Here is a 15,002-nt window from a genome sequence, read left to right as displayed (position 1 = left end):
TTTGAGACGAGATCTGATCCTGATCCTGAGACATTGAAAGGATCAGGTTGTTTGTTTGCGGGGCGTCGAGGCGGGGCAACTGGTGGGGAAAGTGAGAAGAGCCACCATCACGCAGTCATTTCCTCGGTTCCATCTACATACTACTACTTTGCTCCCTATCCACTGCCAATGCTTACCTGCAGAATACAGGTCCAATCATCCAGGGCATTACTGAGAGGATATACCGATTAGACCTGTCCAGAGTCTAGGCTGCTGCACGAGAATCAATCAACGAGAATCGGTGTAAGTGACCCGATATTATTCAGTCCCTGCATCAGCCCCAAGCCGATAGCGGCGATGATCCCCGATAATTGACCGAGATGGGACGACCGAGCATAGACTCACTTTTCCTTGTTTAGGCAATCGTCTCCACGTTGCTCGGCTCTTCTTCTCTATGAATATTGCTTTTTCTCATTGAACTGCTCGGCTCACTCCGCCTCTTTGTCAGTTACATTCCTTGGCTTCGCTGATTGAATCTGCGGGGTTCGGTCATACCGCGCAACGCCACATTATGCACTTCGGCCAACGCGCCATGCATTCAATGTCATCAGTCCGTGCCCAAACATATATAAGCCGCTGTGACCATCCGGCTTGAATACGAACTCAAGGCTTGTTGAAGTCCGGGGTAATCCCAGAGCCAACATCACAATGCTGGGGTCATTGCTTTTTCTCTTACCCCTTGTGGGCGCTGCTGTTATTGGACCCAGGGCCAGCAGTCCGAGTTGTCCCGGATATAAGGCGTCCAATGTCCAAAAGCAGGCTAGGTCCTTGACTGCTGATCTGACTCTAGCTGGTGCTCCTTGTAATAGCTATGGCAAGGATTTGGAGGATCTCAAGCTGCTTGTGGAGTATCAGACTGGTGAGTATTCGCTTGCGTGAATTGAAGGTTGCTATCTAACAGCTGGCTCAGACGAACGGCTACATGTTATGATCTACGATGCCGACGAAGAAGTCTATCAAGTTCCTGAATCGGTCTTGCCTCGCGTGGGTAGTGACGAGGACTCTGAGAACAGTGTGTTGGAATTCGACTATGTGGAAGAACCGTTTTCGTTTACTATCTCCAAAGGAGACGAGGTGCTGTTTGACTCTTCGGCATCCACCCTGATCTTCCAGTCGCAATACGTCAGACTCCGTACCTGGTTGCCCGATGATCCATATGTGTATGGCCTCGGAGAGCACTCTGACCCGATGCGTTTGCCAACGTACAATTACACGCGGACCATGTGGAACCGCGACGCGTATGGCACTCCGAACAACACCAACTTGTACGGCACTCATCCTGTGTACTATGATCACCGTGGAAAGTCCGGGACCCATGGAGTCTTCTTGCTGAACTCTAATGGTATGGACATCAAGATCAACCAAACAACAGATGGGAAGCAGTACTTGGAATACAATCTTCTCGGAGGCGTCCTTGACTTTTACTTCTTCTTTGGAGAAGATCCAAAGCAAGCGAGCATTGAGTACTCGAAGATTGTCGGCCTCCCGGCAATGCAAAGTTATTGGACTTTTGGTGTACGTTCTCCTCGTCTAATCTCCTAATAGTCCAAGTTGTTATGCTGACTCTTCAGTTCCACCAATGCCGTTATGGATACCGCGACGTGTATGAAGTCGCCGAGGTGGTCTACAACTACAGCCAGGCAAAAATCCCATTGGAGACGATGTGGACGGATATCGACTACATGGACAAGAGGAGGGTGTTCACCCTTGATCCTCAAAGGTTCCCGCTCGAAAAGATGCGGGAGCTGGTAACCTACCTCCACAACCACGATCAGCATTACATTGTCATGGTCGATCCGGCTGTGAGTGTGAGCAGTGAGTCTTGACGCTACCCAACTATCCTCACAGCTTTTGGACTAACATGTATACAGACAACACGGCATATCTCACCGGCGTGAGAGACAATGTTTTCCTTCACACTCAGAACGGTAGCCTATATGAGGGTAGGTACACGATCCTGTCATATTTAGCAGCATAGACTAACCTTCGCAGGTGCTGTTTGGCCTGGCGTCACTGTATTCCCAGACTGGTTCAATAATGACACTCAGGATTACTGGACAGCACAATTCCAGCAGTTCTTTAACCCCGACTCGGGAGTTGATATTGACGCCCTGTGGATTGACATGAACGAAGCTTCCAACTTCTGCCCATATCCTTGTCTTGACCCAGCGGCCTTTGCGATCTCCGACGACCTCCCACCCGCAGCACCAGCTGTGCGACCAAGCAGCCCGATTCCACTACCCGGGTTCCCGGCGGACTTCCAACCTTCTTCTAAGCGATCTGTTAAAAGAGCGCAAGGCGACAAAGGGAAAAAGGTCGGGTTACCCAATCGCAACCTCACTGACCCACCCTACACGATCCGCAATGCCGCAGGCGTCCTCAGTATGAGCACTATCGAGACGGATCTCATTCACGCAGGTGAAGGATATGCCGAGTATGATACGCACAACCTTTACGGAACGAGTAAGTGCTTGGAACATTGCAAGGAATGATTCGCCATTAACTGGTATTAGTGATGAGCAGTGCTTCCCGCACGGCTATGCAGGCTCGCCGTCCCGATGTGAGGCCTTTGGTTATCACTCGTAGTACGTTCGCAGGTGCTGGAGCACACGTAGGACACTGGTGGGTTTACCAAATATTTCTGCTAGCGCATCGCTGATTTGTACAGGCTGGGCGATAACCTTAGCGACTGGGTTCACTACCGAATCTCAATCGCGCAGATCCTCTCCTTTGCGTCCATGTTCCAGATCCCTATGGTCGGGGCTGACGTGTGTGGATTTGGTAGCAACACGACGGAGGAACTGTGTGCTCGATGGGCGTCACTTGGTGCCTTCTACACGTTCTACCGCAATCACAACGAGCTAGGCGACATTTCGCAGGAGTTCTACGTCTGGCCTACAGTTGCCGAGTCTGCCCGCAAGGCCATTGACATCCGGTACAAGCTGCTCGATTACATTTACACTGCTCTCCACCGGCAAAGCCAGACCGGCGAGCCATTCTTGCAGCCTCAATTTTACCTGTACCCTGAGGATTCGAACACCTTTGCGAACGACCGGCAATTCTTCTACGGTGATGCCCTTCTTGTCAGCCCTGTTCTGAATGAGGGATCCACCTCAGTCGACGCATACTTCCCCGACGACATCTTCTACGACTGGTACACGGGAGCGGTGGTGCGCGGGCACGGAGAAAACATCACGCTCAGCAACATCAACATTACACACATCCCTCTGCACATCCGTGGTGGAAACATCATACCCGTTAGGTCGTCCAGCGGCATGACCACCACTGAGGTTCGCAAGCAGGGCTTCGAGCTGATCATCGCGCCAGACTTGAACGACACCGCATCGGGCAGTCTGTATCTAGATGATGGGGACTCACTGAACCCGTCGTCCGTGACAGAGCTTGAGTTCACGTACAGCAAAGGGGAGTTACACGTCCACGGTACATTCGGAAAGCAGGCGGTCCCTAAGGTGGACAAGTGTACCTTGCTGGGGAAGTCAGCGCGGACATTCAAGGGCTTTGCACTTGATGCACCTGTGAACTTTAAGCTGAAGTAAATGCACATCCCAGTGAATTTCCGGGGAGAGGAAAATAGTTAGTTTAGTGTCTCAGGAAACAGATCGCTTTACATCGTGTCCTTGCCGCTGATCAGCATAATTGACGTCTCTCAATAAGCATAAACTTTTGTTGCAGCATACAGTAAGCACGTAGGCAGGGGCAGACGGGACACGGCAGAGTCATAACAGGTGGCAGGGGATCAAGGGATAAGGGATGTGCACCAAGGCAGTAAACATTCAAGCCGCCGCCACCACCACAAAGACAGTGTCCAATCCTCTCCCGAGGAAGAAATAACCGCATACTCATAGTACGCGGGATTAGCGGATTAGCATCAAGCCATCAAATCAACATTTACACTTAGTACCATCCACCTCATCCCAAACTGCTACATAGCATAAGGAGAACAAAGATACATACATACATACATACATACCATGTGCCAGCCGCCATGCCTCAAACCCCTGAACGCAAGGGATACAGACCATCATCAAGGACGCAGGACGCGTCTACATACTACGCACGTACCTTGCACATCAATCCCTACCACACGAGGTCCTTTATTTCCGGGGTTTATTCAAATATCTCACAGATCACCTCACAAGCTAGCAGTATTTCACCATTCACTTCATCCAATTACTCCCTCTTTCTCTTCCAATCCCTAAGAATCAAATAAAATGCATTTCAAATCCATCCTCCTCACCCTCGCCGCTACCACGACCACCCTCGTGGCCGGCCACGGATACTGGTGTCCCATGGCCACGGACAACACGGGCATGATCCAGGACCCGTACTGCTGTGATAGCTTTTCTGCGACGCCGGGGGATTCGGTGGCTCTGGAGGGACATAATTGTATGATATCCTAGCATGATAGGAAGAAGGCTTGATGCTAATGATTGTCTCTTTTTCTTTACAGGTCAGCCGATGGATGGTCTTGAGTGGGTGGATCAGTGTCCTCAGGGTGGATCGGTGAAGTGTTGTTATACTATTGTAAGCTCATCTCCATCCATATATCAATCTAGGGGCATCCTAACAACGTACAGGGACAAGCATTCATCTGCAGCGCAGAAGCAGAGGAGAATACGGATGATGACGATGAGTAGATAGCTGCTGATGATCATGGAGGCATAAAAATACATTACTAGTCATAAAAAATCAAAATCCAATCAACTACTGTACACTACTCTACAATCCTCCCCAAGATTAAACACTAACCATCCTAACAAACCTCTCCCCCAACTCCTCCGCCGCCAACGGATTCCCCCCGGTCAATAACTCCCTACAAAGCGTCGTCTTCCCCAACTTCTCCCTGCCCCCTTCCACCATCACAGCGCCCGCATCCCTCAACTGACTCTCACACTTCTCAATCTCACCCCTCAACAACGTCTCCATCACCTTCTCCTCAGCATCACTCCAACACGTAATCTCATACCCCTTATACGCAAACTCCCCCGAATCATTCCCCTCCGAAGTAACCCTCGTACTCAACAACGCCAACGGCCCATGACAAATCGCCGCCGTGGGCTTATTCTCCCCATGGAAATATCTCAAAATCCTCCCCAACTCCTTATCACCCCCCAAATCCACCAACGGCGCATGACCACCGGGGATAAACACCGCCGCGAAACTCTTCAGTTCCTCATCGGAGATACTAGCGAAGGGGCGAGGGGACGAGAAGCCGTTTTCGCGCCGCATGCGCTCAATGAGTTCTTGTTCCCGTTTGCGTTCGTAGAAGTTGCCCGCGAATGCGAGGAGGGATTCGCTGTTCGGGTCGGGCTTGGGAGTGAGGCCTTTCGGGGAGGCGAAGGTGACTTCGTGGCCTGCGGAGAGGAGTTTGGATAGGGGTTTGGCGAGTTCGGGCAGGAAGAAGCCTGTGGGTTGTTGTTGGGTGCCGCTGGAGGTGTTGTGCAGTGGGAAGGAGGTCGCGTCGCTGAGGATGATGAGGACTTTTTTGGTGGGCATTTTGATCGGTCTTTCTTTCTTTTCTTGTTGTAATTGAATTTGAGTAGATGTGGTGTATGTTTCCTGGTTAATTGGTGGGTTGTGAGGTTCCAGCTGTGGTGCTGGTGATGGTGTTTATAGTTGATAGTGTGGTGGTGACATCCCGATGACGTAGGGAGTGGAACAGGATTGTGCTTCAACTTCCATTTCTCATCATGATTTAATTCGATGTAATGTAACATAAAGCATGAAGCATGATAATAATGTAAGATTAGAATTGTCAGTAGTATTAAATTGCGAGTAGATGAGATGCAATCATGTTTAGTGGAATAAGTGGTATGCTTCCAGCTTGTATACCCCAGATGCTGGACTTCTGATTTACTCGAACAAATACATTGATTATTGACTGCAATATCTCATAGAAAAAAAGTAAATACTAAATTAGATAAAAAAGCAGTAAGGGCTTTAGTTTTATTGTGTGGAATTACATCAAACGTACACCTGGTTTATCTATGTCCAAGTCTATTTGCTCCATAGTGCCCCTTCACTTCAAGTAGGAACATACCATAACCATAGTCAACAAAGAAGTACATTACTGTGTATAAGCAAGAAACACATACTATGTTTGTCCTACCAGCCTGCTACCTACCCCGCATCTAAAGTAAGCTCAGTATCCAACTCAAGTCACGAGGAAATAGCTACTACTAGTTTATGCAGACGGAGCTCGTATTCTCAACCCCCGCAAAACGTGGCGGCTTTGCCATTAACCAAACTGTACACCTCACACACACAGCAAGCTTACTGCAGCCATCAGCCATGATCCCTCCCATACAAGTAGTGCTCAGACCCTAACTAGTGCACAGTCATATGACACTATCCTCATCAAAGAACGAGTCGTCTGCTACACACCCTGGCACCTTGTATATACCCCATATTCAACAATCCCTCCTATTAACTAATTGCTATCTAGCAATCTTACTGCTCGCTAATTCTTCCCCCTCCAAGATTAGATCCAGATCCAGATCATCATCAAATCCACCCCAAAGATTCTAGAACCTCCCGGACCAAACGGCAAATAACCTACCTTTCAAGTGGATCCAACCCAGATTCACTCACCCTCTTCAGTCTTTAAGGGGAAACAAGTTGAACCCTCCTCTCTCTCTTCCTCTTATGTAAACTAACTAGGGCTCGGTAATTGCCCGCGGTTGAACAAACCTCGCCTATTATCGGATCTGATAAGAGACACGGGGTTGTTCAAAAGTCAAACCAAGAGAAAAAAAGAAAGATTAAAATTTTGCATTTTTCCGAGGGAAAGCATATCTCCCGTCAAACGAACCATACTTGGTAGTTCCAAAACCTACTCCGTAGTTGTAGGTCGTAGTACAGGTGTGAGCTGGTGGTGTTTGTTGGCGTGTCGGATTCTGTCCGAGGCTAAAGTCGTATCCGTGCAGTGTGGCACTCTTGATTGGATTCCCTGGAACTCCGGGCCTTTTCCTCCCCGGGCAGATTTGTATGGTACTGTTTTTCTATCATATTCTCCAGTAAGTCTTCAAGAGTCTACTTTGCTAATAATCTGGGGAATTTATTAATATAAAAGCCTGAAGAGGTTCCTGACTCGCTTTCCGTGCTCTTTGCCGGTCTCCACTGTTGCCGACGTCTCGGCAATTTCTACCGTAAATCCGAGTACATTATGGAGTTGAGTTATACATTTCGGAACCTGGCCGAATTGGACAGCTCACTCGTTTCACGATCTGCAATGCCGCTTCCTGATGGCTAGAGAAAATTCTGAATGACATTTCTTGGTATGGTATGCTATGCGATGTCGTAACTCGTAATAGGGGGGCCATGGAGGCGGGCGGAACGCTATCAAATCAGAGAATGAACTATACCCCCCTCAGCATCTCTTCGGCATTGTCTCGAAACACTCGCTCCGCCAATCCAGGCTCCTTCGCACATAGCCGTAGACATGTCTCGGTAAAAGGTTCGATGTCCACGCCGGAGAACCGCGTATGGGGCCAGTCGGTGGCGTATATCACGCGGTCCGGAGCTGCTTCAAGAAACTCCCGGGCCATCGTTTCCAGGTCTCGATATTCTTCGTCTTTGCTGAGACGGTACGGGGCAGAAATCTTCACGTAGGTGTCCCCGCCTCGCAGAAGCGAGATTAAGGAGGAAAATCCGGGCAGCGTATAGGGGTCAAACGGTTCTCCGTCGTGTTCGACTGCTGCCAGATCTGGCCCTCCAAAATGGTCGATACACAGCTTGACTCCGAGCTGTGGGACAACCCTCTCCAGCAGGGGAACCATATCCAAAGACACGTAGACCTGAATAGTCCACCCGTAGGGCCGTACTATCTGCGCATGTTGCAGCAGCGTCTCTGTCAGTTCATCTTCGCTGAGCACCTTGCCCACCGACTTGAGATTCACCCGCACGCCGCGTACCCCCAGCGAGTGCCACTCCTCCAGGGTCTCGGGGTCTATGTTGGTCGGATCAATCACCACGACTCCTCGCCCGCGAGAAGGTCCGAGGGTTTTGAGGGCTTCAAGTAGACAAGAATTATCGGTTCCGTAAATGGATGGTTGAACCAGTACGATTTTCTCGATGCCCAGGGTAGATTCGAAACTCATCGCATCGTCAACGGTATGTTCAGGAGGCTGATAGACGGCATTCGCGGAGACTGGGAAGCGCTCTGGTTCCACAACGTGCATATGTGTATCCCACGTCCCTCGTGGAATCCGATGCTTCAGTGGGACAGGCTGTAGGGTTGCCGTTCCCTCCCTGCATAGTTGACGCTCCTTCTTGAGATGTGTAGTGCTGAACAGGGCCCGAGGCGATTCAAGCAGGCCTGTCCTGGGCTGGAACGTGGTAAGCATGGTGGGCATGGAGGACGAGAGCATTGTCAAGACGGCATCAAGGGCGAGGGTGGAGAGGTTGAGTAGAGATAGAAGTGATAGCAGTAGGTGAAGGTGTCCAACACCGGTGTGACAAACTCACAAGACAGCGGAACCGCAGCGTTCCCACAGCTGCTCTTAAGGAACATTTCTGAAGCGATATCATGCTCTCTATTAGGCTAGGTGCAAAGCCAAGGGCGACCCGTTTGGTCAAAACTGTGGATAAACGCATTACGGCAGCTCATCGGCTTCCCGATTGTGTTACCGAACGGATGCCAGTGAACGTGAGGAATGAAACAGTCCCTGACCCACCAGTCACCAGCGAAAGGCGGGATGGTGTAGCTGAAGTACAAAAACCGGTATGATGAGGTCGGAATGTGGCCGCAAGGGAGCCACTCCACGTGAGCGACATTGGATCTGTCCACTTGCTTTTTTTTCCCTAAACGGCAACCAATAATGACCAACGACGTTTGACTGTTGAACCGTGCAAGATCGGACGTGTATTTAAGCGAAATGCAGAGCCACGGACAGCGGAGTTATTCACAGGCAACGGTAATAGCCCGAGTGGATGCAGGCGGAACGACCCGCCCGATCTGACATGCAGGCGAAGTGTGCACGCATACTGCTATTGGGGATAGACTGACTATAGAGAATAACAGTTCTCGTAGACAGATCTAGATGTAGATATACCTCGATGAATTCAGTATAGGAGTATTAGATAGTTTAATATCATCAACCGATATAGATGCATACCAGGGATAGGGTGATAAGAGATGCATTAGCGTGTTTGTACCACAGGAAAAGGAGGAGGGAGAGGCAATTTGCGGAAGTTGGCCGAGAGGCGAGTCACGCCCCCTTTGGATCCCGTGCTTCTGCCCTTCCCCGTCCGAGTGGATATTTCCTCCTTTTCCGAGTTTTGTTCCTCGCCTCGCTTGTTCTCCGTCCACTCGCCTGGCCTGACTCGCATCGAGTGGCTTGCCTCCTAATCATTCTCCCCCCGGCCCCCTTCGGATACGTACCCAATAACCCATCAAGGCAGCAATCGGATCAGACTGGAGCTTCCCCAGATTCCTCATCTAGTGCTTAATACTCGTTATCTCTTGTCGGCTATATTATCTTAAAATAGCTGATACCAGCTCCATCGCGGTTCCTCCCGCTTCGCCATCATGGGATGGATGGCGATTGACAGGTCTCGGTGGACCACGAATCCCTATTATGCCTTAGTGATCTTTATTATAGCTTGTGGCAGCATTCCTAAAGGTAACGTCATTCTCACGCTGTTCTGTTTCATACCAGAGATCGCATGCTGACTCGTGGGGTGGGAATGCAGGTTACGATGAGGGTGGCTACAGTGCCAGCGTCAAACTCGAGTCGTTCATGGTCGACTTTAACCTCCTGTCCTCCAACTGGACTCACGATGCCACTGGCCTGGCCAACCGCAAGGCGAACATAACCTCCTTCAACGTGTTGGGTGCTGCATTTGGTGCGCTGTTCTCGCTGGACTTGAACGATCGCTTGGGTCGAGTTCGGACTTGGCGACTGTCTTGCTTGGTCTGGGCATCAGGTCTTTTTATCCAGGTCTTCTCCTCCGGCATATACGGTCTATTACTGTTTGCCAGAATCTGGAGTGGTCTGGGCGCCGGTGCGTTGACAGTGACGACGCCCTTGTACCTGTCAGAGATCGGTGAGCAATCTCGGAGATTAATGTACATGTACTATAATCGTGCTAATATCGATGATAGCGCCTGCTAGGACTAGGGGCTTGGTGGTTAGCGTTTATATGGTGATTTTGCTCACCATTTTAACTGTGGGTAAGCTAACGCTCTCATTAACCGCTAGTCTCACATGTGGCGTTATCTGACGTGTAGCTCCGACAGGGTTCTTTGTCAACTATGGGGCTGACCTGCATATGGCCCCAACCCGAGAACAATATCGCCTGGTCCAGTCGATTCCACTAATCCCTACGGGTTTGGCTTTCTTTGCCTCCTTCATTGTACCTGAGACGCCTCGTTATCTGGTGTCCAAGCAGCGGCCCGAGGATGCGCGAGCCGTGCTAGCTCGGTTCCGTGGGAAGGACATTTCCGATCCCGAGATTGATGAGGAATTCAACACCATCGAAGCTCAGGTGCGGGCCAAGGCAGCAGACTTGGCGTCTGTCAGTCACTGGCAAGCCTTCAAGGAGTCCCAGTTGAACCCTAATTATCGGCAGCGGTTCTGGCTCCTGATGACCATGCAAACCATCGCCCAGTGGACCGGAGGAAACGGTATCACCTACTATATTTCTAATATTTTCCAGTATGCGGGCATCACTGGAAACGCCGAATCTCTCATCTCCTCTGGTGCATATGGCATTGTCAAGGTTGTCTTCACAATGGCGTTCACTTGGGTTTTCATTGATTACCTAGGCCGACGTCGCTGCGCATTGACGGGGCTTAGTCTCCAGCTGGCTGCGCACATCTACATGGGGGCTTACATGGGTCTGCAACCGGGCGCTGCTAATAACAAGAACGCCTCCAATGCCGCCATTGCATCCGTCTTCATCTACGCCGTTGGCTGGTCCGTCGGCCTTTGCACCATCCCTTATCTGTATGGTACAGAAATCTTCCCCACTCGCATCCGCAATGTGAGCTACGCTCTCAGCATGACTTTGCATTGGTTCTTTCAATTCGCTGTTGTGCGGGTGACACCCAACATGTTCGTCTCCCTTAATGTCTGGGGTGCGTATCTATTTTGGGCTATCATCTGCTTTCTGGGCATCGTCATCCTCGGCATCTGGATGCCCGAGACGAAGGGCGTTCCCATGGAGCGGATGGGCGATCTTTTCGATTGCCCTTGGTACCTACGCTGGCGTGCGAAGCCGAAAGACGTCGCTTCGTCCTCGGCCTCCACAGCCGGTGAGGGCAGTGTCGATGCCAAGCAGGTGGACACCAAGAGTGTGCCTTTGTAGACTTTTCGAGAACATCACTTCTCGAGGACATTTTTCTTCTATATATACCCGCCATTTTCTGATACCTCTTCTTTTACATTACCTTACACCTATACATTTTTACACCTGTTGAGTTCCGATGGGGACGATGTTGCATAATTACTTTCGGATGGATTTTGGGGCTGGTTTGGGTTTGGGACAGATGACAATACATCAAAGACTTAAAAGCATGCAGCGTAATCACCATTCATCTTACTCTAGATAGCTTATCTTACGTGTTTACTGTTCAACTGTAATTCTATACTTTCGGAAGATTTGATAGACTTACATTCAGGTCGAAAAGTACAAAGATTCTATTAAGTTATCGAACTGCTTTGAGGTCACCAAACAGATCCACCCTTGGGTGATACACTGTACCCCCGTAGCCTGCGGCTACATTTTTGCTCCTGGTATCAAGCGTGTCTATCCCACCCGTAATCAATTGAGGGTGCCATGTTCGTCGTGATAGGCTCCGCATAGGAAAAGGCTTCGAACACTTCAGGCGTAATTTCATATGCGCCAGGGTTATCCAGCGTCAGCATGGCATTAGGCATACCGCCTATCAGATGTGTGGCCGTCACCTGCGGCATATTGGTCTGCGACAGCTCGAAGTCGGCAACGGGCGTTTCATAATTGTAACCTGGTAGTATTGGCGCTGTGGAGCTCAAGCCAGCAGTATGCATGGAGGTGATGGGATGGTCGGCTTGTGGTGGTTGCTGCTGTACAGGGGAGACGCGTTGAGAAGTACTGGAGATGTTCGAGGGGGATGATGTCTGATGTTGGGAGGGGGAGTGGCTATGATGAGTTCGAGGTCGCTGATGAAGTGGGGGTTGAGTCTGGGTTTGGGACTGTTGTTGAGGCTGTTGAGTTTGGGCTGTGGGTAGAACAATGTGAACGTCGATCTGAAGCTTTTGCAGCTCCTGGTAGATGAGACTTAGAGCTGTGCTGATCACTGTTGTACTGGTTAGTTGCTGGGCTCACGTTCAAATTAGGTAAACATACCAGGACTTGTCCCCTTTACTCGCTCCAATGCATAGATACAGTACTTCAACTTGTCGAGGGTCCCCGGAGCAGCGTACTTCAGAGCCTGAATTTCGAGCAAGAAGATGGATGCTGCGGTGTATACACTGTAGGACAGAGACAGAACGACGTGGCTGTCACCAAAAGTACGACGGTACAGGTCGAAGAGAGTGAGAATCGTAGTCGCGGACGTCATGCATTGGATCAGATGACTTTTGTCGTTGGATTCGCGGTTCGATTTGGAGCAAAGGACGGGGCGGTGGAGGAGAATGTTAATGGTGTGGTAAAGACAGCTGTGGCACGCGTTAGAATGGCCAGAAATGGAGACAGAATTAAGCAGGGGAAAGGGTACGCACTTCAAGGTCACAATGTGACTTGGCGGGGCATATGGAGGAAGGTCCATGGGCAGTAGCTTCAAATAATCGGGAAGCTCCTCCCACCAGTCAGCCAAATTAGCGGCTTGTTCCTCGATGCAGTTATAATATTCTATTTCCGAAGCCTGTCGGAGAGGGTCGTAGATGTGGATTAAAATCTGGTTGAGAATCTCTGCCAGACCGCACATCTTCATGAAGCACGATGTAGAGTGAGCTTGAGTGGGCGGATAGTGGGTGCCATCAGGGAATTCGACGCCATGAGGCGTCCAAAGCTCGACCTCGGCCGTGTCATCCAAGATCATCCGAGGAGGGCTAACCCGGGAGTGTTGCATGGTTGGAGAACGGCCGAAGTACAGTGAGATCAGTTTATCCCAAAAATAACAGCTCCAGAAGAGCCGGTTCCTGAGCTCGATATCCTCATCAGTCAGGTGAGCGCTATCAGAGTACTTGCGACTGTCGATGGATATTCCAAGGTCGTCCAGTATCCTGAAGGCCATTCCACTGTATAACCACGCCTGACTTCGGTTGCCTCGTCCGAACTCCTGCGCACTCAAGAGAAGTAAGGTCTGAATCGTCGGAATGCCGACGTAGCCGGCTTTGAGCGAATCGTAGAGGCCTGCTACAGCACGGTGGGCGAACTGCGCTCCGCCTTCGAAGGAGTCCAAGATTGGCCCGATTCTAGGCTCCAATTTGCACCATCGTACCGAATGGGACAGAATGGCATTCAGCAGGGCGTCGGTGTAATAGGGACCGTTGACTTTCATGTCACCTGCAAGATGTTAGAGCATCGCCAGCATCGGCCAATGAAGGGGCAACTAACGGGTGAATGTAGGCCGGTAAACGAAGCCAAAGAGAGGTTGTATCCAACACCAGTGTGAATCGAGGAGATACTGAAATGGTTCCTGTCACCGCGATAAGATCAACATTAACCTCCATTTTCTGGAACTGATAGATTAAGCCGGACTAGAACTCACAGGCATGGTGGCCATCTGCTCAAAGGCCCGTTCCCGCCATGCATTGTTAATAAGCCGTTCTTTCCGTCCCTCCAGTTGCATAGCCAAACGCGACGTCGAGGAAGTTTCGCTCAAGAGGCCACTTGGTAGCTGGAATAAGCTGGTCGGACCGTGGAACGATATTCGGCCATCGTGTTCGACCTTGAGACCCTCGAAGTCTCTGGCGAGCTCTTGTTCATTTTCGTCTTCTTCTTTGATGCGGGTTCGGATACCCGGGCTGGCGCTAGACTCGCCGGGAGAGGCAGGGGAGGCGCCCTTCCGCGCCACAGGTTCCGGGGGTTGTTGGTTTCGTAGTTTGGAGAGAGCATCTTCCAGCTGGGCGACGCGAGCTTCCAGCTGCTTCGTATAGGATAAGGTTGGAGCTCTAGCAGATAAAGAGTCAATAGTGATCGACAATTTTGCCGATAGGGCAATACAAAGCGGGTCGGGCTGGTGGGGTGGGCAGCAAAAGTCCCAAGAAGCGAGGGTAAAAGAAAAGGAAAAATAAGCCACACTCACAGACTATAGACGCACACCTCGCCGCGTGTCGCACATCGCGAACAGGACGGACTGGCTCCGTTACATTTCACCTAGCCGATCCAGTCAGCACTGCCAGCGAAGCGAAGAGGATGATTCGACATATTAATCTCGGAAGTCATCCGAGTCAGGAACGTAAGGGGGACATGGGAACCCACCTTTCGCTTGCGACAAGCCTCGCAGGAAAAGGCGCTTTTCCGGGGAAGGCTGGCCTTTGATGGCACCTCGGCCATGCCCGACTGCTTGGATTCTACGACCATGGAATTGGACAATCCAGGATGGCCGTGGGGGACGGGACAGATGTCGCGGCAGCCTCCATGGAAGAGAAGGGAAAAATCACGATCACGCGAAAGAGAGAGAGGAGGGGGGGGAGAGAGGGGGGGCGAGAGGAGAAAGGGAAAGGGACGAGAGGAAGGGTGAGTGGGGGTCCAAAGGGAACCAGAAAAGTGAGACGACGATGGCCACCACAAGCTTAGGGGCGCACCTTAATTCCAGCCAGAAAGAGTAGAACGGTAGAGCCTTTCCTTGGGTCGTGGGGGGGAGACTACGGCGCGATGATGATCAGATCAGAAGTGGAACCGTTGAGAAGAGCTTGGGACTCGTGTCAAGGTCAAAGGAAGCCTTATTGTTTGATTCTTGCACGTAAACGATTCCTGGAGGATTCGCACTGATATGAGACAACTCCAGCCAT

General features: G+C 50.7%; 5 protein-coding genes across 5 annotated transcripts; 2 read left to right on the top strand and 3 right to left on the bottom strand.

Moving 5' to 3' along the window:
- Window positions 1-687: 687 nt before the first annotated feature.
- agdC (putative alpha-glucosidase) lies at window positions 688-3,596 on the top strand (the record flags this gene model as incomplete). The annotated part of the gene is made up of 7 exons (XM_067617339.1): window positions 688-898; window positions 950-1,554; window positions 1,611-1,854; window positions 1,911-1,982; window positions 2,032-2,502; window positions 2,553-2,661; window positions 2,708-3,596. The coding sequence occupies 7 exons, from the start codon at window positions 688-690 to the stop codon at window positions 3,594-3,596; spliced, it is 2,601 nt and encodes an 866-aa protein (XP_067481720.1).
- A 666-nt stretch (window positions 3,597-4,262) lies between these two features.
- Window positions 4,263-5,556, bottom strand: ASPBRDRAFT_27499 (type 1 glutamine amidotransferase domain-containing protein; the record flags this gene model as incomplete). The annotated part of the gene is made up of 2 exons (XM_067622389.1): window positions 4,263-4,430; window positions 4,810-5,556. 2 exons carry the CDS (start codon window positions 5,554-5,556, stop codon window positions 4,263-4,265), a joined length of 915 nt encoding a protein of 304 aa, XP_067481719.1.
- A 1,722-nt stretch (window positions 5,557-7,278) lies between these two features.
- Window positions 7,279-9,001, bottom strand: ASPBRDRAFT_39600 (putative TIM barrel metal-dependent hydrolase). Its single transcript, XM_067624174.1, has 2 exons — window positions 8,527-9,001; window positions 7,279-8,387 (listed from the first exon to the last, which is right to left on the bottom strand). Exons 1-2 carry the CDS (start codon window positions 8,653-8,655, stop codon window positions 7,419-7,421), a joined length of 1,098 nt encoding a protein of 365 aa, XP_067481718.1. The 5' UTR covers window positions 8,656-9,001; the 3' UTR covers window positions 7,279-7,418.
- Window positions 9,002-9,490: 489 nt separating this feature from the next.
- ASPBRDRAFT_450186 (putative MFS quinate transporter) lies at window positions 9,491-11,540 on the top strand. Its single transcript, XM_067625313.1, has 4 exons — window positions 9,491-9,683; window positions 9,754-10,107; window positions 10,166-10,234; window positions 10,301-11,540. The coding sequence occupies exons 1-4, from the start codon at window positions 9,590-9,592 to the stop codon at window positions 11,368-11,370; spliced, it is 1,587 nt and encodes a 528-aa protein (XP_067481717.1). The 5' UTR covers window positions 9,491-9,589; the 3' UTR covers window positions 11,371-11,540.
- Window positions 11,541-11,585: 45 nt separating this feature from the next.
- ASPBRDRAFT_449956 (putative C6 transcription factor) lies at window positions 11,586-14,811 on the bottom strand. The gene is made up of 7 exons (XM_067625309.1): window positions 14,470-14,811; window positions 14,294-14,364; window positions 13,757-14,159; window positions 13,603-13,684; window positions 12,765-13,551; window positions 12,391-12,701; window positions 11,586-12,340 (listed from the first exon to the last, which is right to left on the bottom strand). Exons 1-7 carry the CDS (start codon window positions 14,569-14,571, stop codon window positions 11,802-11,804), a joined length of 2,295 nt encoding a protein of 764 aa, XP_067481716.1. The 5' UTR covers window positions 14,572-14,811; the 3' UTR covers window positions 11,586-11,801.
- Window positions 14,812-15,002: the final 191 nt, after the last annotated feature.

The sequence above is a fragment of the Aspergillus brasiliensis genome (genome assembly GCF_001889945.1).
Source record: "Aspergillus brasiliensis CBS 101740 unplaced genomic scaffold ASPBRscaffold_3, whole genome shotgun sequence".
Taxonomy (NCBI): domain Eukaryota; kingdom Fungi; phylum Ascomycota; class Eurotiomycetes; order Eurotiales; family Aspergillaceae; genus Aspergillus; species Aspergillus brasiliensis.
The sequence above is the reverse complement of the archived record's forward strand: the minus strand, read 5'-3'. Positions and strand labels throughout refer to the sequence as shown.